We start from the raw sequence: 16,465 nt of genomic DNA on the forward strand, positions 1-16,465 counted from the left end.
GGTTCTTGATGCTGATTGAGGGAGAGGGGGTGGTGCCCCATTGGCCCGGGATAGAGGGACTCACTTGGGAATCAGAGATGGCTGTGGCAGTTTTGGGACTCCCAAGCAGCTCAAGCAGGGCTTCACACATCCTCGGGAGCCTCTCCGGCCGCCCAAGAGAGTGCCTTCAGGCACCAACACCACCTTAGATACTGCACTCCATCACTTCATTGCCATCGCTCCCCCCACCAAGCCACTTCACTCCCATCATCCTGGCTGAGAGGCTGCTTGCCCCCATGGCCGGGAAGCCACATGGCCACACTGGCCGTGAGGACATTCGCCACCCCTGGCCAGGAAGCTGCATGGCTGCCCTGGCTGGGAAGACACTTGCTCACCTGGCTGAGAGGCTGCATGGCCACACTGGCCAGGAGAATGCCCTCCCCCTGACCAGGAAGGTACATGGTTGCGCTGGCCAGGAGGACATTTACCTCCCTGACCAGGAAGCCACATGGCTGCACTGGCCGGAGAGATGCTTGCCCATCTGTCTGAGAGGACACTCACCCACCTGGCAGAGAAGCCACATGGCTGCACTGGCCAGGAGGATGTTTGCCCCCTTGGCTGAGAAGCTGCATGGCCGCATTGGCCGGGAAGACGCTCACCTGCCTGGCTGAGAATGACGTTGGCCCATCTGGCTAAGAAGCTGCATAGCCACACTGGCCGAGAAGGTGCTCACCGTCCTGGCCAAGATGCCACATGGCCGCTTTGGCTTACCCCCTGGTGAGAAGCCTCATGGCTGCACTGGCTGGGAGGATGCTTGCCTCCCCCAACCATGAAGCCACATGGCTGTGCTGGCCGGGAAGACGCTCACCTGCCTGGCCAGGAGGACACTTACCTGCCTGGCTGAGAAGTCGCATGGGCATGCTGGCTGGGAAGACGCTCGCCCCTCCCCCCCAGATGAGAAGCTGCATTTCTGCACTGGCTGGTAAGACGCTTGCCCGCCTAGCTGAGAAGATGCTTGGCCGTGCTGGCTGTGCTTGCCAAGAAGACACTCGCCTGCCTGGCCAGGAGGATGCTTGCCAGCCAGGCTGAGAAGCCACATGGCTGCACTCGCTGGGAAGACACTCGCCTACCTGGCCGGCAGAACACTCACCTGCTTGGTTGAGAAGCCACATGACTGCATTGGTTGGGAGGGCACTCACCTCCCTGGATAAAAAGCTGCATTTCTGCACTGGCCGGGAAGATGCTCACCCACCTGGCCGGGAAGCTGCATGGCCACACAGGCCGGGAAGGCACTCGCACCCCTGGATAAGAATCTGCATTTCTGCTCTGGCTGGGAGAATGCTCTCCCCGCTGGCTGGGAAGCCATATGGCTGCGCTGGCTGGGAGAATGTTCTTCCCCTTGGCTGGGAGGCTGCATGGCCACATTAGGCAGGAAGAGGCTCGCCTGCCTGGCCTGGAAGCTGCATGGCCACGCTGGTTGGGAGGACATTTGCCCCTCTGGTTGGGAGGCTACTCACCTTCCTGGCTAGTGTCAGAAGAGAGGATTCCCTGTGAGACAGAAGTTTTGTCTAGAAGGAAAAGCATACAGAAACCAGTTTGATCATAAGGTACCCAAATGTTATGTCCCATATTTCCCACAACTAGAAATTTTAAAATTGCATACTTGTAGCATAAGTACATAAGTAGACCTTTTATTATTTAGTAGAAACAAATTCTATTAACAAAGAAATAAGTAGGGGGTGGGAAATTTGGAGGCACTGAAATTGCTGTTCACGTCTTGCATTATCCCTAGCAGTACCTTAGAATTCAGAATGAAAATAAAAATATTGGACCTTGTTTCTACACAATTAATTTGTACTGTATTTTCCAATTATTTAAATAAGCTCATGTGATAATTTTTCCTACAAACTGTTCATGTTGACTATTTTGATAAGCTGTCTGAATTTGCAGAAAGGGTCCGCTGAGAAAGGTGGATTTTCAGTATTAAGAAAGAAGATAAAGAATGATGATTTAATGACTTATTTATATGCTCTACCAATTATCTGACGTCCCCATTTGTATCACTCAATGGCCAATGTATGCCTGTATATACCTCGCTAGTTGCTTGGCTGTTTATCTACTCCACATTTATACATTCTTCAAAATATGTTTAAACTTCTTTTTAAAATGGGAAGCTGACTTGCCACAAAGAAAAACAACATCCTCCAGAAAAATCATTTATTTATTTATTTATTTATTTATTTTCCATCATTATTTGTATAAGTAATGTAGCAAACATTCCAAATATCCCTCCTCCTCCTATTTTCCCCACTCCAGTCCTGTGAGATAGGCTTGGCTGAGAGAAGGAATGACTGGCTCAAAATCAGCTAGTCATTTGTTAACTCACTGAGCCATTTCTGAACTTTCCTGCAATGTGAAAAAGAGAGCTATCTGTAACCACTGTTTTGTTTAAAAGTGTGTCCACCTGTCTTGATGTGGGAAGTTATCATCCAGCCCTCTCCCAGAAAAATGAAATATCCTAGGAAATATTGAAAAGGCAGAATATTTCTCTGGATGTGAAAAGAAGCATGTTTTAAAAGACAGAATAGTTGCCTGTAGCTTCTTGCCCACCCCCACTTTGTCAATAGGCCCATTAAGACTAGCCAGGCTAGCCCACTTTACATAATAAAGATTTCAGCAGCAGCTACAGAAAGGCATGATTGGCCTTTTACTCAGGTCTCCACATGGCATCTAAGAACTCATACCTGGATTCAAAACAGCCTAGAGAGTAGCCCCCTCCATGGCACCATGGGAGTCTGACAACCAATCAGAATACATTTCTTACACAGGAACAGGAAACAGAGAGGTGCGACTAAACAGGGTATAAAAAGCCTAGCAAGCTCCCTTCATCAGCCCTTCTCTTCTTCTCCACCTACATCAAAGCATGTGATCACCTTTTCTGGTCAGGGCTCAAGCCATGTGGCCCTGTCCAACAATAAGCCATCTTTCCAAGCAGCCTCCATGTCTCCAGTGTCTTCTTCCCCACTTGGAGCTGAACCCAGAAGGACATTTCTTTCAACATTGAAAAAGCAGAAAAATTATAAGCGTATGTCGGAAGGAATTCTGTGGTTTGTTTTCCAGCTGGGAGCTCTCACCAACGTTTGAAGAAAGAATTATGCAGAAGTGAGCTGCCTGAAAGCAGAGACCTTTAATTCAGGAAGGCAAGAAAAGTGGAGAGACACTCGAGCATTCCTGGGTTTGCAGACAAATTGTACAGGTACTGTGTCTCATTTTATACATTTTATTCCTGTGAAGCTTTCATGTAGGCTAAGGATTATAAGAGTTCCTTTATTTATGGTGATTGCTCTGATTTTGGTTTTCCTGTCTTTTGGTCTAATCTTACTTGTTCTCCTGGGTTCTTCCTGTCCTTGGGTTAATCTTGTCAAAAAGACGAAGGGAAGTTTGTGTGGGTAATTGTGTGTAATTTTTTTTTTTTTTGTATTGTCTGGAATCTATGATTTTGTTATTTCTAATGAGTGCTTCTGGCAGTTTTCCGGGGCTTTCCATTTGTTTTGTTATTCTTAATCTTGTACTATATTTTCTTTTGTGATGAAGTGTAAGATCTTTTGTTAATGTGTCTGGTCTTTCTAAGATTATGGCTTCCTCTCTTTGAATGAAAACTGTTGTTCAGTTCTGTGAGGTTTAAAAGGATCTTGTTTTACTTCTTTCACTGTTTTGATTTTGTCCATTTTTGGTTATATTTCTCTAAAACTTACTACAATCCCTCATTTTGGGCTGGGACAATGTAGTATCCAAGTATACTTGGTATTCATGGTCAAATTGAAACATCATTAGAGCCAATTATTTTCCATTTGTGATTTGTTTTGAGCTAGTGGGGCAATAGTTTTTAAGCCACAGGAGAAGCACAGGAGAAGTCCAAGGACTGTGACTGCGATTATGCTTATAATGAGGACTTTCAGCCAATGTAAGTCAGGTAGCCAAGACAGGTCTAGGGAGAGTTGGTTATGTTTAATGTTTTGTGCTAGCTCTTTGAGGTACTAAATATCTTTTTCTATGAGCCCTGAGTTTTCTTGCAAAAAGCAACACATCCCCTCAAACTCTTCACAGCCATGGTTGTGAGTAGATATAGTTCATACCTTTTTTAAATGAAAATTATCAGTACTTTTGATCAGTGACATCATCAAAGTAAACAAACCCACGTGCTGATTACATCACCAGATCATGCCCCCTAAGCGGAAGTGACGTGCACAGCCCCCATCCTCCGGATGTGACGTGTATAGCCCTCCTCCCTGGCTGGGGTATGCATAATTGACCCCAGGTGGTGCAGGTTTCACAAGATCATAACCCTAGCCGGATATGTGTAATGGCCTAAGCCCATCATGATGAGTAGCCCTAACAGATAAGTTGTTGTGCAATATCCTAGCCCTATTTTTCAGATAAGACGTGTTGAAACTTACCCCATCAAGAAAGATGCCAAGACTCTGTGTACATGATTAGTTTAACCCTAGATTAATTCTATGCACATTCAAGGGTGGTGGGAGGGGGGGTTGTGAAATAAAAAATGTTTTTTATTTGTAATCAATCTCCTAAGGGCTGCATTTAAACCCACTTTTTACCCAGGTATTTATTTCTAGGCAATGTTGGTTTTAATTTTTGTTGAGACATGGGGTCTGCATTTAACCATTTTTTTCTCTAAAAGGTATTTATTTCTAGGTAGATTGAAGCCCACCAACAGGAAAAGACAAGGACTATTAACAAGAATTAAAATGTTCACAATAGGCAACCCTGCAAGGTTGCATGCAGTGGATAAGCCTGTTCATTCATGCCTGGGATATGCCCTGACATGCCTTACTCGCCCACCCACCCCACTCCTCTGTGATTCTGGGCATGCGCAAGAGACATGTGTGGGGCATGCCCGGACATGTCTTACCCGCCCCACCCCCCACCCCCCTGTGATTCTGGGCATGTGCAATAGACATGTGTGGGGCATGTCCGGACATGCCATACCCGCCCCACCCCTTCCCCTGTGATTCTGGGCATGCGCAAGGCTGGTTAGTTTGCCTTAATTTCAGCAGTCTCTTGAAGATGGCAACCTTTGATTCCAAAGATGTTTTTAAAACAACAGCAAAAGCCAGCATCGAATGCTCTGACACAAGACCCCTGCCACCAGAATGCAACAAACCCTATTGCAAGGGGTATGATAAAGAAAGTTTTTTCTTCAGACCTGTTTTGCATGGCTGCAGCATGGAGTGTTGTAATTTTAACGATGATGTGCAGAGTACTTACCGGACAGTATGTGAAACAGCGAATGATGCTTCATTATCGCCCTGCAATGGTAAGTAAATATGTTTTTTTATTTATGATGTTGTAAATGACACTGGAGTGGATAACTCACTAACAAGATGTGGTTTATATTTTGCAGACTCCAAAATAATAACTCCTAGACAGCAAACTCTTCAAGACACCCCGATTTTATATTCCAGTGCTATTTGCCGCGGTCATAAAGCTTCTGCAGATTCTTATGATCTAGACTATAACTGGGGTTCTGAGCTATCCCAGAGACCACGCTATCTAAACAGTGAGTTAAAGAGCTGCAATTTGTGTAAAGACTGGTTTGCTTGCGGCTGCGGACATGATTTGTGGGATACAGACTCAACGAATTGTAAAATAGCATGTTATGCACCTCTATATTCTGCTTCTGATAGTGGTGATGAGGGATATTTTTCTGATGGAGGGGGCATGACCCTCTGAACTCTGTATAGCCAATAAAAGATTGTGTTAATGTCAATGCTTGCCCCATTTGTCAGTGTTCTTTCAATATAATGAAGCATGAAAAGGTTCTAAGCCATATTTATTATACTCCAAGATATGTAAGGAGTTATGGAGGAGTAAATACCCTTTTCCAGGAAGCTAGAAAACATGATAAAAACCTGACCATGAAGCAAGTCAAGACGTGGCTGTCAGGGCAAGATGCTTATAGGCTTCATAAGCCTGCAAGAATTAATTTTCCTAGAAATAAAACAGTAATGTCCGGCTTAGATCATCAATGGCAGGCCGACCTCATAGATGTCTCCAAAATTTCTAAAGAAAACCATGGAAAAAAATACATCTTAGCAGTTATCGATGTGTTATCTAAATATGCCTGGGCCTCCCCTTTATCTGATAAATCAGGGAGGGAAGTTACATCCGCCTTCCAGAATATCTTTAAAACAGGACATGCACCCCGAAAAATACAAACAGATTCAGGTAAAAGAGTTCTTGAATACGGCGCTGAAGAAACTTTTAGCACGCTATGGCATTCAGCATTTTGTCACACATAGTGAAACTAAAGCAGCGGTTATAGAGAGGTTTAATAGAACCCTAAAAAACAAACTCTGGAGATATTTCACAGCTAGAAATACCCATCGGTATGTGGACATTTTGGCAGACATTCTTCAGGGGTACAATAGCACTTACCATCGTAGCATTGGGACTGCTCCTAAAACCGTAAATTTGCCTAACGAAAGGGATGTGTGGCTGAGACTTTATGGGGTAAGTTTAAAAAGTAAAAGAAAGGAAAAATGTCTTAAGGCGGGGGATCATGTCAGGGTATCTAGACTGAAGGGTAAATTTGAAAAGGGGTATCAGCAAACCTATACGGATGAGATATTTGTCGTCAAAGAACTGGGGACAAGGGGGGAAAGAGTGGTGTATAGATTAAATGATTACGCGGGTGACCCAGTAGAGGGGGCTTTTTATTTTGAGGAGCTCCAAAAGGTTCCAGCTGACCAACAGCGTATATACAGAATAGAGAAAATTATCCAAAAAAGAGGGTGGGGGAGACACAGAGAGTTTCTAGTCAAATGGAATGGCTGGCCAGAGAAGTTCAACAGTTGGGTTAAGGCTACTGAAGTACAACATCTTTGAAATGTCAGATTTTTACATCACCCTCCCCAGCAATGCATCAGCAGCAATTTTCCCCCAAAACAAAAATTCTAATTTTACTATTCAATTAGCGAGATCGTTGGATCTTTCAGGGCCGTGGGAAGTAGGTCTAGCAGAGATACAATATCCACATAGCTGGCAAACATTAACATCTCCTGGATATTTTGAAATTGCTAATGAGAGAAAGAAATGGCATTTTTCTTTGTGAAGCGGGTACTATAATAGCATCCAACAACTGTTAGAAAATATGAACAAACTTATATCAAATGCCAAGGATGGACCTAAGACAACCCTACATTATGATTCAGTGGGTCGGAAAATTAATCTTAAAGGAGATGAACCACATACCATTCTAGTTAGCTGTGAACTTGGACATCTGTTAGGTATGTTCCCTGGATTCAGCACCTTATACGTTTACACAGACATTGTAGAGCTCCAGATAGTAGGTGGCTTCTATGTGCCGTTACTATGCTGTGTACCTGTGCAGGGGCAAGACAATGATTTCATAACTATGACCTATGACCGTCCGGACCCTCACCACCCTCCAGACCTTCCGCGCCGCACTTAAAATCTGGCTATCCCGGCTGGCCTGGGGTTAAAGATTCTAACCCCTACTCGAATTGTATGACTGTTGAGTTCTTAAATGATGTAATGCTTTATGTTGTAAATTGTTTGTCCTTCCCCCACCCCTTTTGAACTGTGAGCCGCCCTGAGTCCCCCCAGGGAAAAGGGCGGCATACAAATAAAGTGAACTGAACTGAACTGAACTGAACATTATGTGCCAGTCAGCAAACATCACATCAATACCGTTACTATAGAAATCAAAAATGACCAGGACAAAGATGTGCATTTTTATCACGGGAAGGTGATTGTCAAGCTTCATTTTAGGCCTCGGAAAAGTGAAGGATAGTTGTAAACAAGGAGCACGGGAGACCTCAAGACTATGTGGCTTACTACAGGGCACAAGCTGGGGCTGGCCTTCCAGGCCTCCGAGGAGCCCCCATTATGTATGGGACCGGTTTAGGAGGGTTGTTCCGTGGACTTTTTCAAAAAGCAATGCCTTTTTTGAGGCGAGGATTAGAAATCATAAAACCGCATGTGAAATCTGCTGCCAAAAACATCGCCAGAGATGTTGCGAGGCATCTTGTATCCCGTGTTGTTGAGAATGGGCAGGATGGATCAGGGCTGGCCATAGCCAGGAAGAATTACGCATCGGGACCGCCTATTCCATTTAAAAAGAGAAGACTTGTGAAAAAGCCCCGTCATACCAAGAGGAGACGTGTGCAGAAGAGGAAACCTTGTGACAAGGAAGACATATTCTAATACATTATGTCATTTATTCATTCTGCTTCAGAGGAATGTGTCAAATCTGAACTGGATCTTTTTCAACTGGCACCTACACAGACCAGTATTGAAAACAGTATGTCAGGACCTCTCCATTAGGTAATTAGGAAAGAAGACCACGAGACTCCATGAATAGAAATCAAGTGTACTTTTACTAATTATAAATGATTAAAGGCATAGCGAAGCGAAGTCTGATTATTTAGGCGCGAAAGCAATTGATATATAGAATAGCCCATTCCCCACCCCTTGGCATCACAGTTACAGTCCAATCATAATTCTCCCAAGTGTCAGGTGTGAGATAACTTCAAAAGGCATCACGAAGATGGAATGTTGGTGCCGTTAGTCCTGGCGGGAATCTCCTACGCATGCGTAGTCCGACAGGCAGCTGAGCTCCAGAAACTTCCTCCAGCACAATTAGTAACCCCACCCAAATACCATGCCCTCCCTCCCCGTTTCATGGCAGCTGAAGCAACAGCAAAGCAGAGGCTGACATCCGGCCGTCCTCCGGAAAAAGGCGTTCAGGCCTGGAAAACGACAAAACACAAACAAACAGACGAACAACAAAAAACAGAAGAGAAAAAGAGGGGGGGGGAATCAAGGCTTGTCAGGATAAGCAGAATAAAACTGTCGAAGCAGTCGGGGAGCGCGGACATGGGACTTGTCCACCCATTCGGTATGAGATGGAGGAAAATGCTTCCAAGCTACTAGGTACTGTATCCGATTCCGTCGCTGTCTAGAGTCCAAAATCTCATGAACCTCAAAATGTCGTTCACCATCAATCAACAGGGGGGCAGGCGGTGGGTCCACAGGCAGACGTAAAGAGGAGACACGAAGCGGTTTAATGAGGTTAACGTGGAAAACTGGATAAACACGGTTGAGATGTTTGGGTAGCTGCAAACAAACCGAAACAGGATTGATGACCTTGATGATGGGAAATGGGCCCACGTACTTAGGCCCCAATTTCTTAGACTTTTGTGTAGTTTGAAGGAACTTCGTGGACAAATAAACCTGGTCACCCACTTTGTACTGGTAAGATTGCGCACGCTTCTTATCAGCCTGTTTCTTATGAGCACGATGCGCAGCATCCAAAGTACTAAGTGCCAAAGGCCAAACATGGCTCAATCGCTCACTCCACTCAGAGACGGAAGAAACTTGTGGCTGCTCAAGGGGAATTTCAGGAATAGGAACAAAGTCTTGACCAAACACAACACGAAAAGGAGTGAACCGAGTGCTGCTATGGACAGAATTATTATAGGCCACTTCAGCGTGCGGCAACAAGTCCACCCAATCATCTTGCTGATAATTGATGAAACAACATAAATATTGTTCTAGAACAGAATTAGTCCTCTCACAAGCCCCATTAGTCTGAGTTTGGTGGGCGGAGCTTAGACCCTGGGCGGAGCCAATGCGCTTAAGAAATTCCTTCCAGAAAACAGAAGTGAACAGACACCTCTATCGGAAATGATGCGATCAGGCACCCCATGCAAACGGTAAATGTGAGAAATGAAGAGCTTAGCAAGTGCCTTCGCAGAAGGAATCTTGTGGCATGGAATAAAATGAACTTGTTTTGAAAATAAGTCAGTAACCACCCATATGACGGTGTGCCCCTGGCTCTCGGGAAGTTCGACAATAAAGTCCATAGAAATTTCCTTCCAAGGGGCGACAGGGTGGGCTACAGATTGGAGGAGGCCTTGTGGTTTCCCTGGTGGCCGTTTAGCGGCTGCATAGACCGGACAACTGGCAACATAAAGTTCAATGTCTTTTTTCAAAGAGGGCCACCAAAACTGCCTCTTCACCAAATGTAGTGACTTCACAAATCCAAAGTGACCTGCCAACTTGGAATCGTGAGCCCGTTGGAGAACAACGAGACGAAGAGAGGCAGGGATGTAAAGTTTAGCCCCAATCCACAGTAAATCGTCCCTCATTGTGCATTCACTCTGATGCTGCTGGAACCAGTCATCCTGGGGAAGGGCCCGCTTGAGGTCAGAAAGAAAATCTTGAGGCACTTCTACTTTTGAGCGCTCCTGCTGCCGAGTGACAACCGGAGCAGCAAGGCTGGATGCGGGAACTACGGGTTGAACAATACTCAGCTTAGAGCAGTTGTACTGAGGGAGCCTGGACAAAGCATCAGCCATGAAATTCTTCCCTCCCGGGATGTACTTGAGTGTGAAATTGAAACGATTGAAATGCTGAGCCCAGCGCATCTGCTTAGAGGAGAGGCGTCTTGGAGTCCTCAAAGCCTCTAAGTTTTTATGGTCAGTCCACACCTCAAACGGGTGCTTAGCGCCCTCTAGAAATTGGCGCCACGTGGCCTAAGCCCAACGCACTGCGAATGCTTCTTTCTCCCAGATTGCCCAACGCCTCTCTGTGTCCGTGAGCTTACGGGAGGTCTATGCGCATGGTTGCAAATTACCTTGGTCGTTGGCCTGAAGCAAGATGGCCCCAACAGCCACGTCGCTGGCATCAGCTTGAACGACGAAAGGCTTGTCCATGTCCGGATGCTTCAGAACCGGTTCCGCCGCAAAGAGTCGTTTCAACTTCTCAAAAGCAGCCTGACATTCCATGGTCCAGTCCAGCGGCTTGCTAGGCTTAGGTTTAGGCCCACCTTTGGACTTCAACAAGTTAGTGATGGGAAGCGCAATTTTGGCAAAAGAAGGGATGAACTGACGATAGAAATTGGCAAAACCCCAAAATTTCTGCAATTGTCTGAATGTACGGGGCGCCTCCCACTCAATGACCGCCTTCACCTTAGCGGGGTCCATCTCAATACCAGCGGGGGAGATACGATACCCTAGGTAGTCAATCTTCTCCTGGTGAAATTCACACTTGGACAACTTGGTATACAGTTCAGTGGCCCGGAGCTTTTTCAGGACAGTGCGGACTAACGTGACGTGTTCGTCATAAGTTTGAGTGTAAATAAGGATATCGTCCAAATATACGATAATGCCTTTGTAAAGATGGTCATGCAAAATCTCATTAATTAATTGCATGAAGACTGCAGGCGCCCCCTGCAGGCCAAAGGGCATCACCCGGAACTGGAAACAACCGAGGGGGCAGTTGAAAGCCGTCTTCCACTCATCCCCCTCCTTTATGCGGACTCTATAGTACGCTTTTCTGAGGTCCAATTTAGTGAAAATGCGGCCCTTTCCCAATTGGGCCAACATGTCCTTCATCAACGGTAACGGGTATAGGTTTTGAGCTGAGATACAATTCAGGTTTTTGAAATTAACACATAATCTCAGGGAGCCATCCTTCTTCTCTCTGAACAATACGGGTGCAGCTACCTTGGGTCGTGCTGGCTCGATGAAACCCCTTTCCAAGTTTTTATCAATGAATTTTCTCATTTCCTCCATCTCCCTAGGGGACATTGAATATATTTGGGGCTTTGGAAGTTTAACCCCCAGCAAAATATCGATGGAGCAATCAGTAGGTCTGTGGGGTAGAAGCCTATCTGAAGATTTTTCACTAAAAACTCCTTTCAGGTCCCAATACTCTTTTGGAATCTTTTCTTCCCCCTCAATTCTCTCCTGGCCCCTGGCAGCCAGTGCGGGGCTGGAGCCAGTAGGCTCTGGGGTATCGCCCTCCCCATCTGGAGCTGTGCTGGTGCGAATGCGCAGCCACCCCTCCCTCCAATTAATGCGAGGGTTCCATTTACGAAGCCAGGGGAGGCCCAAAATCAGGGGTCTCTCCATTCCAGGAGCCACAATAAAAGAGATCAATTCTACGTGGGTGCCCATTTTCATCTCTAGAGGTTCAGTATAGAAATGGGCTGGGCCACCCCCTGCAATGGATCCATCGATTTGGCAAAACACAATAGGGGTTTTCAAAGTTCTTAATTTCAGGCCCAGTTTTTCCACCATTGCAGGATTGATCATACATCTCGAACAGCCCGAGTCAAGGAGGGCAGGAAGCTGTTCTGACACCCCATCGGGTGGTACCCTTAATTCTATTGGGATCAACATGGGGCCTTTATTTGAACTCACCCAGCAAGGCGAGGCGTTGTCATCGGAGTCATCAGAGGAGCTGGGGGTGACGTCTGCTTCTTCCTCCACCTCCTGTCTGAAGCGCTGGGGGGTGTTATCGGCAGCGAAAGCAGCCTCTTTCTTCTTCTTCTCTGGGGCCTTGCTCGTCTTCCCTTCCCTCTTGGCAGGGGGCGTGGCGGTTGCAGGAAGTTTAACGCGGCAATCTGTGGCACGATGGCCTCCCCTCCTGCAACGGAAGCATGTGAGCAGCTTGCCCTTGCCGGTGGAGCTTCCCTTTCCCTCACTCCTGATTCGGAAAGGGGTTTTTTGAGCTGGGGGGGGGGTGATCTTCCTGCTTTCTCCTCTCTCGCACATTGAAGTCTAATCAAATCGAGCTCAACGTCTGCTGCATTTTTATACCAAGCTGTAACTCGCTTGGGAAGGTGAACACATTGTTGGTAAATGTCCTCATTTAATCCTAATGCAAACTGGTCCAAAAGGGCATCCTGAGACCAGCCTCTCATATAACAAGAAAGCTGTTGAAACTCCTGAATATATTGAGCCACTGGTCTATCTCCCTGCTTGAGGGCCATAAATTTCATCTTTCCCCGTTTCTCAATTAGAGGGTCATCAAATCGTCTTTTAAACGCAGTCATAAAAGCATCAAAATTCCTCAGGAGGGGGGAATTGCTTTGGTGCAAGCTGATCATCCATTCGGCCGCCTCTTCCTCCAAAGCAAGTAACACCATTCGCACTTTCATTTCATCTGTTTCTAAATCGGGCCCATAAATTTCCATATAGTTCCAAATTTGTATAACAAAGAGACCCAGCTTCTTAGAATTCCCGTCATATTTTACAGGTAAGGGAGGGACTTTTGCCATTCTGCGTCTTCTAAGGGGCCCCCCTACTCTGGCAGCCACCCTGGCTGGGGGGGGAGAAGCTGTTTCTGGGTTTGTTTGCTCCCATCCTCCCTCGGCCTCTTCACCCTCCCTAAATTTTTGCATAGAGTACCTTTGTTCAATCTCCTCCATTTGGTCTCTTTCTCGGGGTTTCCGTTCGGGCAAGGTTTCCTCCAAGTCGGCTGGCTTTGCCCTTTGTTTTCTCCTAGTAACTCCAGCATCCCAACTTTTGCTGTCCTCTTTTTGCCCCACACCTAAGGTCCATCGAGGGGGAATCGCAGGGTCCGTTATTCCTAGGCCAGCCATTCTCCCAGGTAATGATGGGTCTGCAGTTTCCCTTTCAATCTCTTCTTCATCGCTTGCTCACAAAGACATCCTTCTCATTCCTTCTTGTAAGTACACCCCCCACGGAAGGTTGAAATCTCCTAGTGGGGTGTGAGTGAGACTTCGCTTACTGTCAGGACCTCTCCATTAGGTAATTAGGAAAGAAGACCACGAGACTCCATGAATAGAAATCAAGTGTACTTTTACTAATTATAAATGATTAAAGGCATAGCGAAGCGAAGTCTGATTATTTAGGCGCGAAAGCGATTGATATATAGAATAGCCCATTCCCCACCCCTTGGCATCACAGTTACAGTCCAATCATAATTCTCCCAAGTGTCAGGTGTGAGATAACTTCAAAAGGCATCACGAAGATGGAATGTCGGTGCCGTTAGTCCTGGCGGGAATCTCCTACGCATGCGTAGTCTGACAGGCAGCTGAGCTCCAGAAACTTCCTCCAGCACAATTAGTAACCCCACTCAAATATCATGCCCTCCCTCCCCGTTTCATGGCAGCCGAAGCAACAGCAAAGCAGAGGCTGACATCGTACCTATATCGAGATCCCCACTTTATCAGCGCTAACGCCCAATGGACCCCTGGAATTTTTCATCACGGGGTATGGTGAGCATTACATGGATTTAAACAACACCCTCCTGTATGTGAGTTGCAAGATTGTAAAAGCGGACGGGTCGGATATTGATGACGGGGCAAGGGTGGCCCTGGCCAACTACTCCATAGCATCTCTGTTTAACCAACTGGATGTTACCTTGGGAGATCGACTCATTACCCAGAGCCATCATTGCTATTCGTATAGGGCTGTAATTGAACTGATTCTCAACTTTGGTGGTGATGCATTGGGCACCCAATTTACTTCTGGGGGATTTTACAAAGATGACTCAGATCTCATGGAGAGTACTCTACTGACAGCGGCTGGGAACTCTGGTTTCAAAGCGAGAGCGAGACACACAGTCGGTAGTCAAAAATGGGACCTGCTTTGGCCTCTGCATAGTGATCTGTTTTTTCAAGACAGACTGCTAATTAATGGCATAGATGTGAAAGTCAAACTCACAAGAAGCAGAAATGAATTTTGCCTGATGAAGGATGGCAATGAGAATTACAAAGTGCAACTCCTGGCAGCTTCTCTCTTTGTAAAATGTGTGAAAATAGCCCCGGGAGTGCGCCTTGGCCATGCAGAAGCTTTGCTAACCGCCAATGCCAAATACCCCATTGATCGAGTAGGGATAAAGGTTTACAGCATTCCTGCAGGTAGTCTTGTGTGTAATCAGGAAAATCTATTTCTGGGTCAACTGCCTAAACAATTAGTGATTGGGTTTGTGAACAATGCCGCTTTTATTGGGGATTATGAAAGAAATCCATTCAATTTTCAACACTGCAATGTCAATTTCTGCACCCTGCATTGTGATTGCGAACAGATCCCCGCAAAGCCTCTTCAGCCCGATTATAAGCATGGTCTTTTTGTGAGAGAGTACATGCAGATGGTGCAAGCAACAGGCAAAGGCATGAAAGACAGACCGATATTAATCAGCCGGGAAGAGTTTAACTGAAGGTATACTTTGTATTGTTTTTTTCTCCACAAGTCTTTTTATTTCCATTTCATTCTATACAATCACATGTTTACTGTGCATAACCGAGGCATATAACATTGGGTAATAAACACAGCCCTCACTTTTATAGAAAATGCCCCCTACAATACAAACCCAATATACCGCCTTAGCCCACCATACACCCTCTTTCATCCCCCTCCAACTTTCATTCTTCCTTCTCTCATACCCCTCTACACCTACTTCCCCTCCCCCTCCATCTAACCCTAACCCTATCACTCCCTCTCTTAATCCATTCCCTCCCTTCCTTCTCCTCCTCCTCTCTCTCACCCTCTCCACCCTCCTTCTTCTTTCACTCAGCTCCTCCCTTCGGTATACTTCTATTACCTTCCAATATATTCAATTTGTTCTGTTTTGACACTAACATTAAAAAGCCACAGTACACAAGTGCAATCATACTTTAAAATTTAACACATATTATATTTCCCCCTCCCCCCCTCCCCCTAGATCCCCACCTCCCTTCCCTCCCCCCGACTTCCCAGAGCCCATACATGGTATAACTTTTTGACAATCACAGTCTAAAATATCTCTACATTGAACTCAGCTTCTTGCTGTTACCCAAATTTTTAACAGTTTAAGTTATTACTGATTTTAAGCATAAGCTATCTGGAGTTTCTTAGTCCCGTATTTGCTTTGTATATAATCAATCCATTTTTTCCAGTCTCGTTTATATCTCTCGTTTGAATGTTCTTTAAGATATGCTGAAATTTTTGCCATTTCGGCTACGTTTATAACCTTCAAAGTCCATTCTTGAATTGTAGGCAGGTCTTTCTTCTTCCAGTATTGCGCCACCAAGAGTCTTGCTGCCGTTATTAAGTACAGAACCAAATTAATCTCTACCGCTACAAAGTCAATACATATACCTAGTAGAAACAGCTGGGGAGTGAATTTTATCCTTTTTTTGAAGATATTTTGCAGGATCCACCAAATTTTTATCCAAAATGCCTTAACATTACGACATGTCCACCTTATATGAAAATACGTAGCATCAAAAGAACCACATCTCCAACATTTAGGCTGAACATTTGAATACATAGAAGCAAGCTTTTTGGGATCTAAGTGCCATCTATAGAACATCTTATAAAAATTTTCTCTCGGATTTTGTGCTTGTGTAAATTTTACATTTCTTACCCATATTTTTTTCCCATGTGTCCAGCATTATAGGTTCTTCAATATTCTGAGCCCATTTTATCATACAGTCTTTAACCATTTCCGTTTCTGAATCCATCTGTATTAATACATTATATATCCTCTTTATGTGCATTAAACTTTGATCTCTTATTTGTTTAAACAAGTTATCCTCAGCTATTACAAAGCCTGTTTTTTGGTCTATTTTCCACCTGGCCTGTAATTGGCCATACTGAAACCACGTTTGAACTACCTTCTCTTTTTTAAGTACCTCTAAGGATTT

General features: G+C 45.3%; 1 protein-coding gene across 1 annotated transcript; it reads left to right on the plus strand.

The window, feature by feature from the left end:
* Positions 1-14,064: 14,064 nt before the first annotated feature.
* On the plus strand, positions 14,065-14,997 carry LOC148044436 (uncharacterized protein F54H12.2-like). Its single transcript, XM_087722117.1, has one exon. It carries the CDS (start codon positions 14,065-14,067, stop codon positions 14,995-14,997), a length of 933 nt encoding a protein of 310 aa, XP_087578243.1.
* Positions 14,998-16,465: the final 1,468 nt, after the last annotated feature.

This window comes from Thamnophis sirtalis, unplaced genomic scaffold (assembly GCF_051295495.1).
Source record: "Thamnophis sirtalis isolate CommonGarterSnake01/CBP01778 unplaced genomic scaffold, rThaSir2_p1.2 scaffold_8, whole genome shotgun sequence".
NCBI lineage: Eukaryota > Metazoa > Chordata > Lepidosauria > Squamata > Natricidae > Thamnophis > Thamnophis sirtalis.

Bases quoted from the DNA above. Each gene is read 5' to 3' on its own strand.
- LOC148044436 (XM_087722117.1), top strand. From the start codon at position 14,065: ATGGATTTAAACAACACCCTCCTGTATGTGAGTTGCAAGATTGTAAAA.